The 16,620-nt window shown below is 44.4% G+C and overlaps 3 protein-coding genes across 4 annotated transcripts; 2 read left to right on the top strand and 1 right to left on the bottom strand.

The window, feature by feature from the left end:
* The first annotated feature begins 844 nt into the window (after nt 1–844).
* On the top strand, nt 845–8,310 carry si:ch211-217a12.1 (alanine aminotransferase 2-like). The gene is made up of 12 exons (XM_067251374.1): nt 845–905; nt 1,043–1,241; nt 5,107–5,196; nt 5,308–5,416; nt 5,505–5,638; nt 5,822–6,065; nt 6,256–6,335; nt 6,442–6,578; nt 6,652–6,826; nt 6,966–7,121; nt 7,421–7,533; nt 7,655–8,310. Exons 2-12 carry the CDS (start codon nt 1,095–1,097, stop codon nt 7,743–7,745), a joined length of 1,476 nt encoding a protein of 491 aa, XP_067107475.1. The 5' UTR covers nt 845–905; nt 1,043–1,094; the 3' UTR covers nt 7,746–8,310.
* Nucleotides 8,311–8,586: 276 nt separating this feature from the next.
* Nucleotides 8,587–12,030, top strand: emc9 (ER membrane protein complex subunit 9). Its single transcript, XM_067251219.1, has 6 exons — nt 8,587–9,351; nt 9,749–9,945; nt 10,042–10,118; nt 10,314–10,383; nt 10,748–10,842; nt 11,475–12,030. The coding sequence occupies exons 2-6, from the start codon at nt 9,751–9,753 to the stop codon at nt 11,653–11,655; spliced, it is 618 nt and encodes a 205-aa protein (XP_067107320.1). The 5' UTR covers nt 8,587–9,351; nt 9,749–9,750; the 3' UTR covers nt 11,656–12,030.
* A 466-nt stretch (nt 12,031–12,496) lies between these two features.
* Nucleotides 12,497–16,599, bottom strand: irf9 (interferon regulatory factor 9). Of its 2 annotated transcripts, none has more exons than XM_067251218.1 (10): nt 16,472–16,599; nt 15,868–15,941; nt 15,541–15,663; nt 15,218–15,398; nt 14,646–14,785; nt 14,443–14,521; nt 14,222–14,275; nt 13,546–13,938; nt 13,111–13,226; nt 12,497–12,697 (listed from the first exon to the last, which is right to left on the bottom strand). In XM_067251218.1, the coding sequence occupies exons 2-10, from the start codon at nt 15,922–15,924 to the stop codon at nt 12,539–12,541; spliced, it is 1,302 nt and encodes a 433-aa protein (XP_067107319.1). In that variant the 5' UTR covers nt 15,925–15,941; nt 16,472–16,599; the 3' UTR covers nt 12,497–12,538. The 2 variants fall into 2 exon arrangements, with proteins under 2 accessions (XP_067107319.1, XP_067107318.1); XM_067251217.1 differs by having other exon boundaries at nt 15,868–15,938; nt 16,472–16,570.
* Nucleotides 16,600–16,620: the final 21 nt, after the last annotated feature.

Below are 16,620 nucleotides of genomic sequence, written 5' to 3' on the forward strand. Positions count from 1 at the left end.
TCAATCTATGGGCAATGGGTACATCCTTATAAGCTTTGCACAATGCATTTCTTAAACTGAAAACACGTCGACCACGTGGGGTCTAGGCAGAAGTAGGCTTATTAGCAAAAGGATCATTATAATCCCCTCTGTGATGTAAGGTTCTCACACGTAAGATTGTGAGTTATGTTTCTTATGGTAAAACCACAGGTTTAAACTCTAGGATACTGGTCACAGTGTTGCGGATAATTCGAATCTGTAGGTAGGCTTGACATTCTGCCAAAAAAACAAAAACAGACATATCATTCTGGATTTTAGATCCACTTATCAAAATGCAAAATTCTGATTTAATATTAATTCGAAGAGTGATTATAACCGTATAAAAAAGATACTCAACATGTATTTTTATTTTTTTAGGTAAATGACTGCCAAATGCGAGAAACAAGCAACGGAGGAAGTACTTTTCAGTTGATTTAAATACATCAGCGTGTGGAACATTGACTGTGGTGTGGGGAGTAAGGAAACATTCATATTTTTCTTGACAAATTGTGTCGCCAACTATGATCACATAGTTTGACATGGTTTTTAATATAGGCCTATTAGTATTTCAGTCATGAGGGTAAAAAATTTGGAAAGGTATGAGAAGCTGAATATTTTCAACAAGCTCGCAAAACTTTGTTTATCCTTCGTTTCATCAATTCAAGCTGCAGCACTGTCAATAAACATTTAGCTTGCTAGCTATGTTCTTCTGGGACTCGAACTGGAGGCGTGACAGTCTCGTGTCGTGTAGCAATGTGGGGGGAGTTTAAAAGTTTGGTAACCCAAAGCTATATGGACAGGGGTAAGCTGAAAAACGAAACAGTTGTATCTGAAAGAACACAGTTATCTCTCATGGTGGATTCTTGTAGAGCTACTGTACTGGATTGGTAAGAACTGATAATGTTGGCGCGGCAGAGTTATTGCACTCGAGCCAAGAGCATCGTCCTGATGTAGCGAGTTGATGTTTATCTCCATGGTTAACGAATATCAACTGTTATTGTTTTCTGTCCTACATATTTCACAGAATATTTTGTTGGATAACAAGAGAAGAACCCTGCAAACTCCATACACTGAAAATGACAGATAACGGAGTCAACGGAGTGCTGCACCGGGAGAAGGTGCTGACTGTGGACAACATGAACCCGCACGTGAAGCGTGTTGAGTACGCTGTCCGCGGTCCGATTGTTCAACGCGCTGTTCAGATTGAAAAAGAGCTCAGAGAGGTAGGCTGATGTTCCGAACAAAGTACATTAACGTTAAAAACGTTGTGGAAGTGAGATGCACACAGGCCAGTTCAACACCTTTTCACAGTTGTGTTGTTTCATGCCATCACTTAGACAGCTACAACGTTCAGACCACAGAGCAAATACAAATAATCGATAAAAATAGGCTATGTAATTGTAAAGTTTCAATGCTATAGTCCAGATCTATGTGCTCACTTGTGATGTTAAATGTGTTCAAGCATGCTCCAGTCCTCTCAAACAAACAAATTCCTGTGCAGCACAGTGAAAATGAACTGTAATGTCATCGGATACACTGATCTATGATAATTACCATGGCTTAAAGGAACAAATGGGCAAAATAGAATTGCCAGATATTCATCCTTTACTAAAGAGTCAATGTCAATCCACAGCTCCGCCAAAAGTGTGAGCACATGTTCAGGTACAAAACCAAGTGGAGGGGGTGCTTTCAAACCTCCCCTGTCACTCACTCTCGTTGCCTAAGGTGACAGTGCATGGGAACTGGCCTGGGATGGATAAGTGCAGTTGTGTAATGGGGCACTCTCTCTTTGTCTCTTTCGCCTACCCTTCTTTGTTTCTTCTCTAAAATGGAACGCTCTTTGAGCCAGTGCTAAGGAGAGTTCAGTGGGCTGAGTGCCAGGAAGCAGCTCAACCTTGCAGAAGAACCACTACTGTCACACTAGCATTTCAGTGGAGGTCCATACATTCAGTAGATCCACCCTGAGAACGGTGGTCGCTGGCAGTGTTAGTTTTCTGGCCCATACCTCTTGGTTGTTCCATCTCGGGCAGCTATACTAAAACAACTCTTATCCCTCCATGATTTGAAGTAGGTTATTGTATGTCACGGGTGGTAGCACATGTTTACTCTCCCTCTAAAACCATAAACTGGTTCAATCAACCTTTGTTGGGAGGTGTCAGAGTTCATAGAACACAAAACAAAATAAAAGACTTTCAAGAGACCACCATTCAGGAGTAGAGTATCGGATGTCTGCTTTTGCAGCAGCGTTGCGGAGGGCATGAGGATGTTGTGTGGGCAGTGAGGGGTCTAACAGGGATGTCTGGTCAGCTGCTTCCTGCCCATGCTCAGTCAGCATCACTAACTGGAAACGGGGCACATGACTTTTGATCTGATCTTTGGACACACTTTGAGTAATGCTTGACTCTTCTTAATGACCTATCCTTCCAGTTGTTCAGCAATGATTAAACGGTATGGAAGAGATAACCTCACCCTGATCCAATCAGATCCTATGTGCCTCCCTGGAACTGACTTGGTTGTTATTGTGGATAACTCATGGCCTCACTCCAGAATAGTGCAGACTTGGGTTTAAAGATTAGACTGGGGTGTCCTATGTCTTGCTAAATGTTGAGTAAATACGTAGCATCACTTTTTAGTCAGCCTTAAAAGTGGTTATCACATGCGTGCCAGTTTTCTCTTTGACTTGGAACGCAATCATCAAACGATATGCCACAGCTGATTTATTACAGTGGTCGTGTTTTTGTAAATTGGTGTAGTGAAATAAAATGACAGTGACCTAGAATGTTGCACTTTATATGTTATGTTTGCTGCACTGTTCTTCTGGATTGGAAATGTTGTTGCACTGTAGTATTGCTTGTGTTCATCGTGCCTGGTAGCTGAGATGCTGTTACTTTGGGATGTGGCCAGTAAAAAACAGATTTTTCTTGACTCTGAGCACCGAAATACTGTTAGAACTAGCCTATACATCCTTGATTATCTGCTGTACTTTCAACATGCGCTGTTTGTATGTCACTTTGGATAAATCATCTGTTAAATTAATACAATGTCAATGTAAATGAATGGGATACACACTGATACTGCTGTAAGTTGCTGAGGTTGATTAGAAGGTTTTGGTCCAGTTGGGGGCTGTTAAGAGTGCCTGGTACACAGGAGAGCTCAGAACAGGACTGACTGGAGAACAACAGGCTCTTTGTTTGACCCAGGGCGAAGGACGCAAACAAGAAAATGAGGAGCCATATGTGTTTTGAAATTCACCGATCCAGAGTTGGATAGGGATGTGCCTACATGTTGACTTACATGGCACACCCACAACACAAATATTGACTTGTCAAAGGTCACATACGCACAGTCAGCATTATTTTGTTTGGTGGATCAAAGATCTGTAAGGCTGTTTCAAGGTTGGATAAGTTACCAATGATACTGAAGCATAGGGGTTTACACTTTTAACTGAATCTCTCTTATTTTCAAAGTTCTTGTTTGAGTTACCAAGGACTCCACCAAAATTGCCTGAATTGGTCCTCTTATATCATATGTCCCAGTGTAATCAAATGACCTGGCTTGCTGACTGATGCAGGACGTCTGAATGTCACGTCACCTGATCTAATCTGTGGGTTGAAGGAGAGGCGTGTTACCAGCATCCACGTGCCGCCACCGAACCAGAGATTGTCCTCAAGATCAAATAGTGAATCACAAGAGGGTGACCAACAAAACAAAAAACATTTGTTATCCTGCATTGTGAACAAACAAAATGGAGAAACCCAAACCAGGCCATGATATAAACAAGTTGACATCTCTTTCTATGCTCTCTACCAGGGCCCCTACAGACTCTGCCCCTTTCTACCGCCATCCTTGAGCCCTGTGCCAGTTGGAGGCTGTGCCGGTCTGAGGCTGTGCCAGGATTGGTCAATACAGGCCCTGCTAGAGATAATGAGAGGGAAGTTAATGAGACGGGAGGATGTGTGGGAAGAATAAACTGCCTTCGTTTGATTTAACATGCACACGGCGCTGTCAAACGGGCCTCACAGAGGAGGGGAAGCAGAACCCTTCCAGTTTACGGTCTGTTCTTGGAAGTCCAGAGTATTTCTGGGTTGTGTTGCGCAGGTGTTGCCTCCCCCCTCTAAATAGGTTCGACGCCTTTGTGGATGTTTGGTTTGAACAGATCAGAGTGAGATCACTCTCTAAGTATAGTACAGTACTCTTACCATGTCTGAACACAGTATCAACACGCACACTCAGTAGCGTAGGTCTCTCTCACATTCCGATTGGTGGAAACCCCCAATACGCCCCCTGCCTTAGGCTATAAGGAGTGAAGCTGGAAGGTCTTGTGAGAGTTTGAGTTACAGCCGGTAGAACAAACAGTTCTACCGGCTGCAGCTCCTGTGCAGCTCAAGTTTATTGACCAGGGTGTCATCCGGGCCTTGGGTCACCACACACGGTACATCCACCTGCCAGAGATGCATGGCCGAACAGCTGAAGGCCTGCCTACTCGTCAAACTGCTGACACGCCAAATATCGTCGACATGTGTTTTTGGATCCGAGAGTCTTGGTGCAAGCCGTTTGACATGGTGTCCAGCATGTGGCACTGTGTCTCTGTCTGCGCTCTTTTGTTCTAGGTTTAGCTTCACCTCCTGTTTGGATATTGCTAAAAGACTGTCGGTTTTAGGAAACAGCTGCTTCAAAATTCTGCATCCTCTTGCCCCCTGTTGTTGTAAAATGTCTGTGCTGTTAGGACGGCAGAAGTGAAGGGAATGGGGTGGGGCGGGGTGAGGAGGAAAGAAAAAAGGGTAGTTGACACTCACACAGTGGAGGACAGAAACAGCCGTGACCTGGGCTTGCTGTCTCTCTTCCTCTCAAACCTCATTTGCATACAGAACACACATCCTGCTGGCTTCCGGGATGAATGTCTGCATCACCCAGTCCAATGTTTGAATGGCCTGTGTTTCTAAACCGATAGACAGATTGATTGCAGTGTCATGTTTTGTAATGTTTTTCTAAAACCATGCATTTGACTTGACAATGAGAAATTGTTTATTGTTTCCCATATTGATGCCCCTTTATGAGAAAATAATGGCAGCTCTCTTGTTCTTCCAGGGAGTAAAGAAGCCTTTCACAGAAGTAATTAAAGCCAACATCGGCGACGCCCACGCCATGGGGCAACGGCCAATCACATTTCTCAGACAGGTGTGGATCATGTGACCTAAATCTGCAGTGCTTTGTTCTCTCCAGTGTCCAGTTGCAACAAGGTTTGCTCTCTCTTGTCATTTCCTCCTTGTCTCTTTCTTCTCTTCTCAGGTTCTAGCTCTTTGTGCTTACCCTGACCTCTTGGAAGACAACAAGTTTCCAGAAGACGCTAAAAGCCGGGCACGGCGGATCCTTCACGCTTGCGGAGGAGGAAGTCTAGGTGAAATAAGGCGTCTCTATCAACCCCACAATGAGCCTTCACCACAATTGTTCCTTATAACACTTGGCTCATTGTAATGTATTCTCAGGTGCGTACAGTGCGAGCCAGGGCATTGAGTGCATACGACAGGATGTCGCCCGCTACATTGAAAAGCGCGATGGCGGGATCCCTTGTAACCCTGACAACATCTACCTCTCCACCGGAGCTAGCGACGCCATAGTGGTGAGAGACGTGTTTTTTGTAACGGCCTGCCACCCACATACCCGAAGCTGGTCTAGCCTAATTTTCCTGCGTGGGCTTTGGACAAATAAAGGTGGCACGCTAGCACCGTACCACACGGTATGCCTACACCACACTCCACATGAGTACATAAAGTATCCTGCTGTTCTCCCTCCTTCTCCCCAGACCATGCTGAAGCTGCTGGTGTCTGGCGAGGGCTGCAGCCGCACAGGGGTGATGATCTCCATCCCCCAGTACCCGCTCTACTCCGCAGCCCTGGCCGAGCTGGCGGCCGTGCAGGTCAGCTACTACCTGGACGAGTCCCAGTGCTGGAGCCTGGACGTGAGCGAGCTGCGCAGGGCCGTGACGGCCGCCAGGCAGCACTGCAACCCCCGCGCCCTCTGCATCATCAACCCAGGAAACCCCACCGGTAGGGACTGACGTTGTGTCGAACATGAGTGCAACTGTCAACTGAGAAAGCTTGCGGTGGATTGGATTTTCGGTGGGGGTCTAGGGATATCAACCGTGACCATGAAAATGTATCAATGTCAGACTTTTTCCGAGCAATATCCAGGTAAATAATCCTTATAACGTGCATTTTTATTTGTTTCATACCATAGGCCAGGTCCAGAGCAGGCAGTGCATCGAGGATGTGATCCGATTCGCTGCTGAGGAGCACCTGTTCCTCATGGCGGATGAGGTAACTCCAATAAAGACTCTATGTCCCGCAAAGATCCGGCCCGCCCTCTCCTCCTCAGGTCCTGAGTGTGTGTGTGCTCTCTCACCCTCTCGTCGGTGTCTGTCAGGTCTATCAGGATAACGTGTATGCGGACGGCTGCCAGTTCCACTCCTTTAAGAAGGTGCTGTTTGAGATGGGACCAGAGTACTCAGACAAAGTGGAGCTGGCCTCCTTCCACTCCACCTCCAAATGCTACATGGGAGAGTGAGTTTGAATGTCCACAATGTGTTCAGATGCGTCATATACCACCTGACACTGTGTGTATGTGTGTCTGCAGGTGTGGTTTCAGGGGAGGCTACATGGAGGTGATCAACCTGGACCCGGAGGTGAAGGTCCAGCTCACCAAGCTGGTGTCTGTGCGTCTGTGCCCCCCCGTGCCTGGCCAGGCCCTGCTAGACCTGGTGGTCAACCCTCCCCAGCCTGGCGAACCGTCACATGCCACCTTCATCAAGGTCTTTCTCTCTCTCTCTCACACACACACCCTCAATCCTTCATTATTCACTCAAACACAATTACACCACACACACCCGAGCACACACTGATCCCTGTGTCGCCCCCTGCCTGCCCCCCATCCCACCTCCCTCCCCCCAGGAGCGAACGGCCACCTTGGACGACCTGGCAGAGAAGGCCAAGCTGACAGAGCAGGTCCTCAACACCATCCCTGGGATCAGCTGTAACCCTGTCCAGGGGGCCATGTACACCTTCCCCCGCATCACTCTCCCTGGGCGAGCCATCAGTGAGGCCAAGGTACCTCCCCCCTCCCCCTCCCCTCCCACCCTAGAAGGGAAATGCAGAGATGGCACTTGTTCTGCAGGACACCTTGTCTCAGACTCGGGGTATAGGATTGCTTTAAATGTGGGTGGGACAGTATATATTTTTTTTTTTATAACTGAAGATGCAGCCGGTAAAAAAAAAAAGGATAATGAAACCCATCCCCCTTCTCAGACCAACTCCATTCCATTGTCATTTCTTTCTTTTCCCCCCTTGTTCTGACTGTTTCTGTGGTCTTCCTTCCTACTCTGTGTTCTGTGTGTGTCTCTGTGCAGGAGAAGGGCCAGGCTCCAGATATGTTCTACTGTATGAGGCTGCTGGAGGAGACTGGCATCTGCCTCGTCCCAGGCAGTGGTTTCGGACAGAGGGATGGAACGTACCATTTTAGGTTAGCCACGGACGCATTCTGATGCCGCACTCGCTCCCTAAATGAAACACTGGCTTTCGGAAGTAGAATTTTACATTCTTAACCTACTCTCTCTTCTTTCTGTCTCCCTCCCGCTTTCCAGAATGACTATCCTGCCTCCTACCGAAAAGCTAAAGGTGGTGTTGGAGAAAGTTGGGGAGTTTCACCAGAGGTTTACAGACCAGTATTCTTAACCTCCTCTTCTCTCCTCCTCTCCCCCCCTCCTACGAGCAGACAATTCCTATTCCTTCAATTTAGTTGAAGAGCCAGATGTCACAAAGTGCCTTTGTGTGACTGGAATAAACTGTAAGATGTGCCATTCATAACAACGTGCATCTCACTACTTAACGTCCAAAACTTTACAATGAAAAGGTGGGATCTGGGTTAAAAAGAATGCACTTTTTAGCATGATAATTTTCCAGCTGTAAATAGGGTTAGTTGTGTGTCTACATATTCATATACATACAGGTCTGGTAATGTTTGTCTTTTGATGTCTTTAGTTTTGTTAATGATAATGTTAGTTCAGGGTAAAGCTTATTCTCCTGTCAATGATTTGATAGGTGCACTGGTTACAAAGATCATACATAATCCTATGGTCTGAAATATATAGGCCAAATTTTGGGCATATGAATACTTCTGTTCACCTGGAAGGAGTCCAAACGGTACTGCTTGGAAGAACTGAATGAATTATTGTAGGCATTTTTAATATTGCTAATGGTAATGTAATGAATTAATAAAATATGCATTTCTTTATCAGAATGTCTTAGCAATTTGGTATTTCTTTATCTTAATCTATTATAATCTAAACACTTTTCTTATTATGGAATGGCAAAGACATCAATAACAACATTGAGAGTTGTGTTGGCCATCTAGTGTTGTGTACCAGAAAACGGTAAGTTTAGGTTACCAATGAAGAAAATACTTGTGAAATTGCATGAAAAACATTATGTATACATGTACATATTTTAGGCACCGACAAACAGCAATGATCAACAAATAATTTAAGACATCTCTACCTGCTAGTCAGCAAAAGATGAGAAACCATGCAGCCAAAGTCATGTTCCTCAATGCGCAAAACTCTTAAAACAAAACAAAAACATGTTTCAACAGTAATGAAACATTTAATATGTTAAATTATCACATACAAACCACATACTAGACATATTAGACAAATATATAGATTCATTTTGTGACAATCTTGTATTTTAAGTTTACACAGTTACAACAAATGTACTTTCATGAACAAGCTGTGCTGCTTATTTTGACACACTTCGACTCACACTACACATGTAGATAGAAACTGGCAAATATACTGCTGGTGCTGGTGGCAGAGTTGGAAAAAAGTCGTTGTGGTACCTCTATTACTGATAAGGTTCTGAAAATGGTGTACAAATTGAATCGATTTCGAATTAAGTGAATGAAGAAATTAGATATTTTTAATGGAAGGTGATTCTGCTACAGGCAAAATGTATCTATGAATGAATATCTATATATATGGATGTTATCATTAAAATGAAATAGCAAGTCAGACCTGTTAGCCATAATGATTAAAAAAAAGTATATAAACTCCGTCCACACGAGGCCACTCCTTCATGACCACTCTAGTAGGTTACCCAACCAAGGATCCGCTTATTCTTACAAAGCTGGAATTTCACCCACCCACTGAGCCAACTACAGGCAGGCTCACTACAGTGGTCTGCAAGAACCGGAAGCATATGAATTGTCAAATAACCTATTCAGCATTTGAGAGAGTTTTGAGTTTCTACTGTTACATCTGAACCAGCAAGTTTGATCTTGAGGGTAAGAGAACACCAAAGATAAATAGCCAATAGAAAAAAACCAATACAATCTGATTAACGTCAGCGACATCATTAGCTAGCATTTTCAGCTGGTTGGTCTAGCTAGCTAGTTTAACTGAGCTTAATGCCTGACTAACGTTAGCTAACCATTTATCTTGGCTTACAGTTATAATTTAGTGAGTTTAGTTCAAGAAAGGAGTGGTCGTTATCCTGTCCCGGTACTAAACCAGCTAGCTACTGTGTAAGGATGCTGAGAGTCAGACTAAGTTAGCTAGATGACTATAGAGGTTAGCCTGCTAGCTAAGACCGATGCTCTTTTTATGGATACTATAACTAAGAATTTGGCTGAAATGAATCTGCATGATGTCTGAACTCTTGATGTCTGTTTCTCTTCACAGCAATGGGGGAAGTAGAGCTGTCCTGTCGTGCGTATGTGAAGATGTATCTTCACGCTTGTCTCTTTCCAAGGTGCAGCGTCAATGGGCTGCTGTTATCGTCGAGCCCGACAGGGGGCGCTGTGTGCGTGACTGACTGCGTACCTCTTCTTCACTCGCACTTGCCTCTAGCACCCATCACTCAGCTGGCTCTCACACAGGTAATGTCACTGTATCTACAGCATTGCCTTTATCCTTATTTTTATGAGTTAATTGGCTAACTGATATATTGTTCTACAAAACCATCCATACTACAGGTGGATGTTTGGTGTTCACAAACCCAGCAGAGGATAGTTGGATACTACCAAGCCAATGCCTGTGTGTCAGACATCAGGTACTGTGCGCGCACAGCTGTGGTTGAGACTCATCCCTTGTTTTCCTTGTTGTTCATGTATCAGCCTCACTCAGTGGACTGTCTCAGTCCACTGTCATTTAATTGTTTATTATGACGTATAGAAAATAGTTTGTATAGTAGTAATAGTTAATAATAGTTGAATGTATTTTCTCTCCCTCCCCCATCTGTTTCTAGCCCTACACCATGTGCTTTGAAGATTGCAGACAAGATAGCCGAGCAGTGCAACAATGCAGTTTTATTAATGGTAGGTACTCTGGACTGGTTTTGGAAAATAACATCCTTCCTGAGTGGTTGGATTTGTCTGAGGGCAGTGTAGCTTTTTTTTGTATCTATGTTTAAAACCACAATTTAAAACCACAAATGGGTTAACTATGCATTTGTTCCAAGTCTACAACACACTTGCAAATTGTGCAGTAGAGCTATAGAATAGCACTTGGACAGAATCATTTAGTGGGTGTTTTGTATTTCTGGAAGATCATAGACAGGATGTGCCATGTAGTTATGGTAGTCAGAAACGTAAATGTAAAAGTTGTCATCTTTTTTTTACCCCGTGGGGCTTTACACTTCCCTGAGTTTGCCACCATTGGATGGCTTGTTCTTCTTTGCAGATTGATGGAGGGAAGATGTCCCCAGATTACAGGGTTCCTCCCATTGTAATGTACGAGCGCAAAGACACACGTTGGACCCTGAAAGACAAACACACGTAAGAGCTGGCCAGAAAGCAACCCTCATCTATGTGCTCGAGAATTAGAAGTGTGCTGCTGTCCTCTGGATGGCTCGTTTCTGTTAACACACCTCTAGAACACAACACTTCACCAGTTCCAAGCATGAGAAGTTAGCCTCATCCAAATGAATTAATGCAGATGGTCTAAAAAGGCATCGTCCTTTCTCTTCTGATCTCTGTATACGACAGAGAGGCCAGAGTTCATGCTGTGCATAGGGCCATTGGTAAAATATATTTTTATGGCCCATTTGAACTTTTATAACAGCCTCTATTATCTTCATTCGTTAGGAAAATGTATTAAGGTCATAATTGTATTTTCAGTGCCACGTGTTTTGCTGTTCTAAGAAATATACATTAGCAATTGCCTGGGAGTCAGTTGGCTGAGCGGTGAGGGAGTCGGGCTAGTAATCCGAAGGTTGCCAGTTCGATTCCCGGTCATGCCAACTGATGTTGTGTCCTTGGGCAAGGCACTTCACCCTACTTGCCTCGGGGGAATGTCCCTGTACTTACTGTAAGTCGCTCTGGATAAGAGCGTCTGCTAAATGACTAAATGTAAATGTAATTAATTAACTGCTTGTTAATTCAAATGGTGTGCCTGTATGTTTTAACAGGATAATGTTGAGGCAGTGGGAGGAGACTCGGTCAATCGCGAGCCAGCTGATGGACTCTGGGGACCACGAGTTATTGGTGGACTTTGACAGCCATTTGGATGACATCACAAAGGACTGGACGAATCAGAAACTCAACAATAAGATAGTAGAGCTGGCCTCGCCGGCGAATGGCAACGTGTAAAATCACGTTGAGAAGGCGCATTGTTACTGGGACATTTGGAATATTTGTGTGATGTTCATGTATACATATTACATACACAACCACATTTATAAAGGTGCAGTGGGTTTTTAATGCAGTTGATAGACAGGTTAGTCACAGTTATGACTCCATAAATAACACATATTTACAACTGTGTAGTCTGATGCTTTCTTTCTGCTGGTTCAAGTCCACAGTGTGCCTTGTGTTGTGACCCTACTGCCATTTCAACCCTCTTAACAAGAAGAAGCCCTATCTGAGAATCGATTATAGCGTGTTAGTAAGTTACATTGAAATTGAGATGTATTAAGTTCTGTCCTATTTCTTTCAAATCGTAATAAATGATACATATAAACTTTATTACTTGTTCACAGCCACTTAAAATGCCTCACATTTACTAGATAACCTAATCCTGGGAACCAGACCAATCTGTGAGGTCATAATGTATCTGCTCTGGCAGATTCATGGTCACCCTCCCACTCAAACTGAGAACCTGGTGATAACGGAAACGTTCCAGACCAATACACATTTGCTGGTCTGGTGATGCCAGCATTTTAAATGCATCTAATAAATGTACAAATATATACTCATGCAGTACTGCCAAAAGTGAGTTCAAAAGTTCAAGATTATGAAGGACTTTGAAGAAGAAGCAGAGAGAGTTTTGTATATGCAAGTTAGCACACAGCCATAAAGTCTTGACCCACAATGAACACAATCACAATGAGACAATACAACAAGAAAACAGCAAGACCGTGGCTCATTGTGTGCACTGTATAGTGGTATAGTGTAAAATAGAGGCTAAGGAATGTCTCCACCTAAAATGCTCAGTGAATAGTCATCGCAGAAGTCATTACAGGAGGTGCTTCTCCTAGCTGTCTGTGATGATGCTACAGGGCATGGACACCGGCTCCAGGTTTAGTGTGATTTCTCCAAGAGGTGATTGGCTGGCCAGGTTCTGGAGAAGGGCTATGGACTTCCTAAAGTTGAGTGCATCCTGGACCTGCCTTTCAGCCCAGGATAAAGTGATCTATAAAGGAAGAGGATGATAGATCAATCTCTACGTAGAAGAAAGCCAATTATTACAAGAGCTTCATAGGATGCAGCCTCTTTAACCCTTGTGCTGCCTTCGGGTCACATGACCCAAAGGTTCATAACGAACCATCGTTGTGTTTACCCAATTTTACAGAATACAAAAACAAATAAAAATTATTTTCTTTTAAACTTTGCAATGTGGGGGGTCTGAGACAGCCCACGATTAAAAGAAAATGCTTCACTTTGTTTTTGTATGCGGTAAAGTTGTCGCAATACGACGGTGGGTCACAATGACTTATGGGTCAGAATGACCCGAAGATAACACAAGGGTTAAAATTGCATTGGTGTTGAACATGGGAAGAGTTGATCCTAGTAAAATGGAAGAGGAAAGCCCTGAGTCAGCTTTACCTGAGCAATAATGAGCTTGCAAGACGGATCCTCTGTGGCAGTGAGCTCCTCTCCAAAACACAGGGTGACCTCACACTTTGGGGGGGTTCCCCCAGCGAAACGGAAGTTGTCCAGCTCTTAAGAGAGGAGATGAAAAAGATAGGTCACTGTCAAGCTCAATAATTCAATAGAGGGACGACAAACAAAACCAGCAAGGGGTTAGGGTTAGATATTTTCAGGCCCTTCTGTGGCAGTAAAGCAGAGAGTAAGAAACATGCAGGAAATGGCCAATGCCGGAATCTGCGGTAAGGCGTTCGCCTTTGTGGTACACAGTCAGGTGGATAGACCGGTGAGCCACCTGGGCGGTCAAACCAGCAAATGGTTGATGAAGTATAGATGTCTGATATGACCCACACTAACCAACAACAAGCAGCCCTGCGTAACCATGAAACCCACCCTGTTTGAAGAGTGCCTTGCTAAAGAGCAGGATTGGATCCGTGGTTCGCTCCATCTTGAGGGGACCTGGTGAGGTGGTGTGTGGTCCCGTCCAGAACACACGCCCCTGGCAGTAGCGCTTGGCGTAGACCCCGCTCCCTGTGGAGGTCAACATCACCCCTCGCTCCATGAAAGGCAGCAGGGTGGCCAGAGCCTGGTGTCGGGCCCCAGCCTCCGGGCTGGAGGACATGTTGGACGGGGGCTCCGGGAGGAGGATGCGTGGGAACCCCCCGATTATCCGAGAGGGAGCGACTAGCGAGGAAGGCATGTAGGTGATGCGGACATCGTTGCCCATGACCTCTCGGCAGAGCATCTCCTGGCCTATGTAGCTCACTGAGATCTTGAAGGAATCGTCTGAAGGAATGGGGAGAGATAGAGGAACGGCGAGGAAGAGTGTAGGGAAAAGACAGAGAGAGAGAGAGTATGATAATGAGACAGAGAGTGCGGTGATATGGAGAGATTGAGATAGAGATAAAAATGGTAACGTCAGACCAAAGCTTACTGCACACAGACATAACCAACATGTGACATTGCTTGTCAATAGGTCTATACAAATAAAGTTGAATTGTATATGACATAAGGGCCTTACAAAGGCCTTGTATGATACAGGTATAAGCCAGTGTATGTTTGTTATTACCTCCAGATGCAGGTTCAGTCTCAATTGTGAAGTTGAACTGGATCTCATCGTTTGCTTGAGAGAGACACACCAGAATGCCGATCAATCACATGCCATAGCAAATCTACATGTCAGAGCTAAGCTATATACAGCACTCCTAAATGTGTACAGTATGTGTGGTGCTGGGTGTGATTGCCGCAGAATTAGCAGGTGGTGTCTTTGGGTGGAAAAATTGTACTTACTCCCATCATTCTTCAAGCTGAGCACTGGTAGGAAAGGCTCATGTGACTGGACTGCATGCTCATCTATGGCTTCAACTGCCTACACACACAAGAGTGCACACACATTTGGATTTGAAGGAAAAATGATTCAATAGCCTCATTAAAAACGTTGACACTTGAGTAATACTGTCTTAGTGTCCCTCGTTTCCGAGCAGCTGACCTACCATGGAGATGGGAGAAGGAAGGAGGACTTCCTCCTTCATGTGCTTGGCCTCCAGCACCTCCTCCCCACTGTCTGATTCACTGCTGCTCCTCTTCAGTCTCCTGGGTCTCCGTTTGTTCTTGACACTGTCCCTTCCCCCACCTAGAGAGAACAGGGGAGGCCACAACACAGGAGCATATAGAATTAGAGTCGAATACGTGTATTTATTCAGTGTCCCCCCCCCCCCCAGGACATAACAAAACAACGTGGTCATAAAATTGCTGAGGAAAGTAATCTATGCTGCTATGTCATATGATATGTTCCATGTCTCTGTTGAAAGATTAATATAATCTGTGCTTCTGTTGAATACAAATACAATCAATTCTTCAGATATACCAACATGTATAATGACAATGTTGAACATATATTCCACATACAATAAATGCTTCAGATAAAATAAGGAATGATTATGATTATGCACCAGGGGTGTCTGTGAGGATGAGAAGAGGGGTCATTCCCAAGAGAATGTATTCTTTCGTGAGAAGAAGAATGGGGTGATATGATTTGCTGCTGAGAATGTGGAAGATACCTCACCCTGCTCGTTCGTAGGCACCAGGCGGTACACCTTGTAGGGTTCAGAGAGGTCCAGTTGGGACCGGTCTGGGACCTCCTCAAACTCTGGACTCTTGTTGAGGGCGCAACGCATTCGTGTCTTCCAGGAAGCGGGGTCATCAGGAACCCCGTCAGACAGCTTCCCTCTGAACTTCGCCCACGCCTGTGCATGAAGGTTTACAAGAAGGAACTAAATGAAGTGAATGTCATGACAAAACCTTACAACCTACACATTAGCATCTGTTTCTGCAGGTTGGGGGTTGAGTTTAGACCACATGTAAAACCTTGATGGTGTTATAGCCTACCTTGAAGATGGCACCATCCTCATCGCTACGGAAGTCTTGTTTTCCAGCGTGCTTCCAGGGGATGCGGAACATGGTCTTGGCCTCATCATCCCAGATCAGACCAGAGTACTTCCCACTGGTAACCTGCGCCCAATGGAGTGAACTTTGAGGTAAGATACCGATATAATGCTAAGCAATACCATGAGCATCTAACTCAACATTCCTAAACAAACCAAATACCACCCAAAAAAAAGTGAACATTGAACAGTCTGAGGCGCGTCTGTATCTTGTCAGCGACACCACAGATAGTGGCATATCGATCGCTCTCAGTTGCCACTTAACGCTCACCTGCTCCACCATCCAATTCCGGAGTCTGCGAGTGGACCGAATTCTACCCGACGCCATGGCTGTGGACACCGCTACTGGAATTAAAACCAACGTTGGTCATTAACCGATCCAAACTGTAGTTGTTTATCAGATAGTGCAGCGGATGTTTGTTATACAAAGACTTGGGTGGTTTTACAGACTATTGCCAACCAAAACATGTTTCCAACTTCCTGGAAATAAGTAGACCTAGTTATGTGTTTGTGTTTTGTATTATATAATACAAAACACAAATATATATTTATTTTAATAAACATCATAGCCCCTGGCCTCATACTTGATATTCTTAGTAACAGTGTCATCCTAAGACTGAATGCAAGCATATCGGTTTTAAGAAAAACACACAGCCTATTGTCGCTACTGATTTGCAAACGTCCAAATCAATTATACCCTAAATACACAACTTTCAACCTTTAATGACCTAATCCTAATCAAACAAATTCGACTTTTAATCGATACATTTTCATTTTCTGTTTCAAAATAGTAAATACATGGAAGCAGTTATTATACACCAAACACGTAGCCCAATTATGAAAACAAACATATTTATGGAGTAGCTTTAACTCACCTTAAGTTTCGTTTCTTCTCTCCTACCAACCAAGCTGTGAACAGTACTGAATAAAATGGAAAATCCCTTCGGAGTCCGCGCAAGCTAGACAGACGCTCCTTTTCCCCAAAATCACGTGACAACATTGAAACAGTTATCTTGACACCAGA

Source organism: Osmerus mordax, chromosome 15 (genome assembly GCF_038355195.1).
Source record: "Osmerus mordax isolate fOsmMor3 chromosome 15, fOsmMor3.pri, whole genome shotgun sequence".
Classification (NCBI taxonomy): Eukaryota; Metazoa; Chordata; class Actinopteri; order Osmeriformes; family Osmeridae; genus Osmerus; species Osmerus mordax.

Coding starts and splice junctions, on each gene's coding strand:
- irf9 (XM_067251218.1), bottom strand. CDS start 15,924: ATGGCGTCGGGTAGAATTCGGTCCACTCGCAGACTCCGGAATTGGATG. Junction 14,522..14,645: donor TTCCTTCTCCCATCTCCATG/GTAGGTCAGCTG, acceptor TTGTGTGTGTAG/GCAGTTGAAGCCATAGATGA. Junction 13,227..13,545: donor CAAGGCACTCTTCAAACAGG/GTGGGTTTCATG, acceptor TCCTCTCTTAAG/AGCTGGACAACTTCCGTTTC.
- emc9 (XM_067251219.1), top strand. CDS start 9,751: ATGGGGGAAGTAGAGCTGTCCTGTCGTGCGTATGTGAAGATGTATCTT. Junction 10,119..10,313: donor GCCTGTGTGTCAGACATCAG/GTACTGTGCGCG, acceptor ATCTGTTTCTAG/CCCTACACCATGTGCTTTGA. Junction 10,843..11,474: donor ACCCTGAAAGACAAACACAC/GTAAGAGCTGGC, acceptor ATGTTTTAACAG/GATAATGTTGAGGCAGTGGG.
- si:ch211-217a12.1 (XM_067251374.1), top strand. CDS start 1,095: ATGACAGATAACGGAGTCAACGGAGTGCTGCACCGGGAGAAGGTGCTG. Junction 5,417..5,504: donor TTGCGGAGGAGGAAGTCTAG/GTGAAATAAGGC, acceptor ATGTATTCTCAG/GTGCGTACAGTGCGAGCCAG. Junction 6,066..6,255: donor CAACCCAGGAAACCCCACCG/GTAGGGACTGAC, acceptor TTCATACCATAG/GCCAGGTCCAGAGCAGGCAG.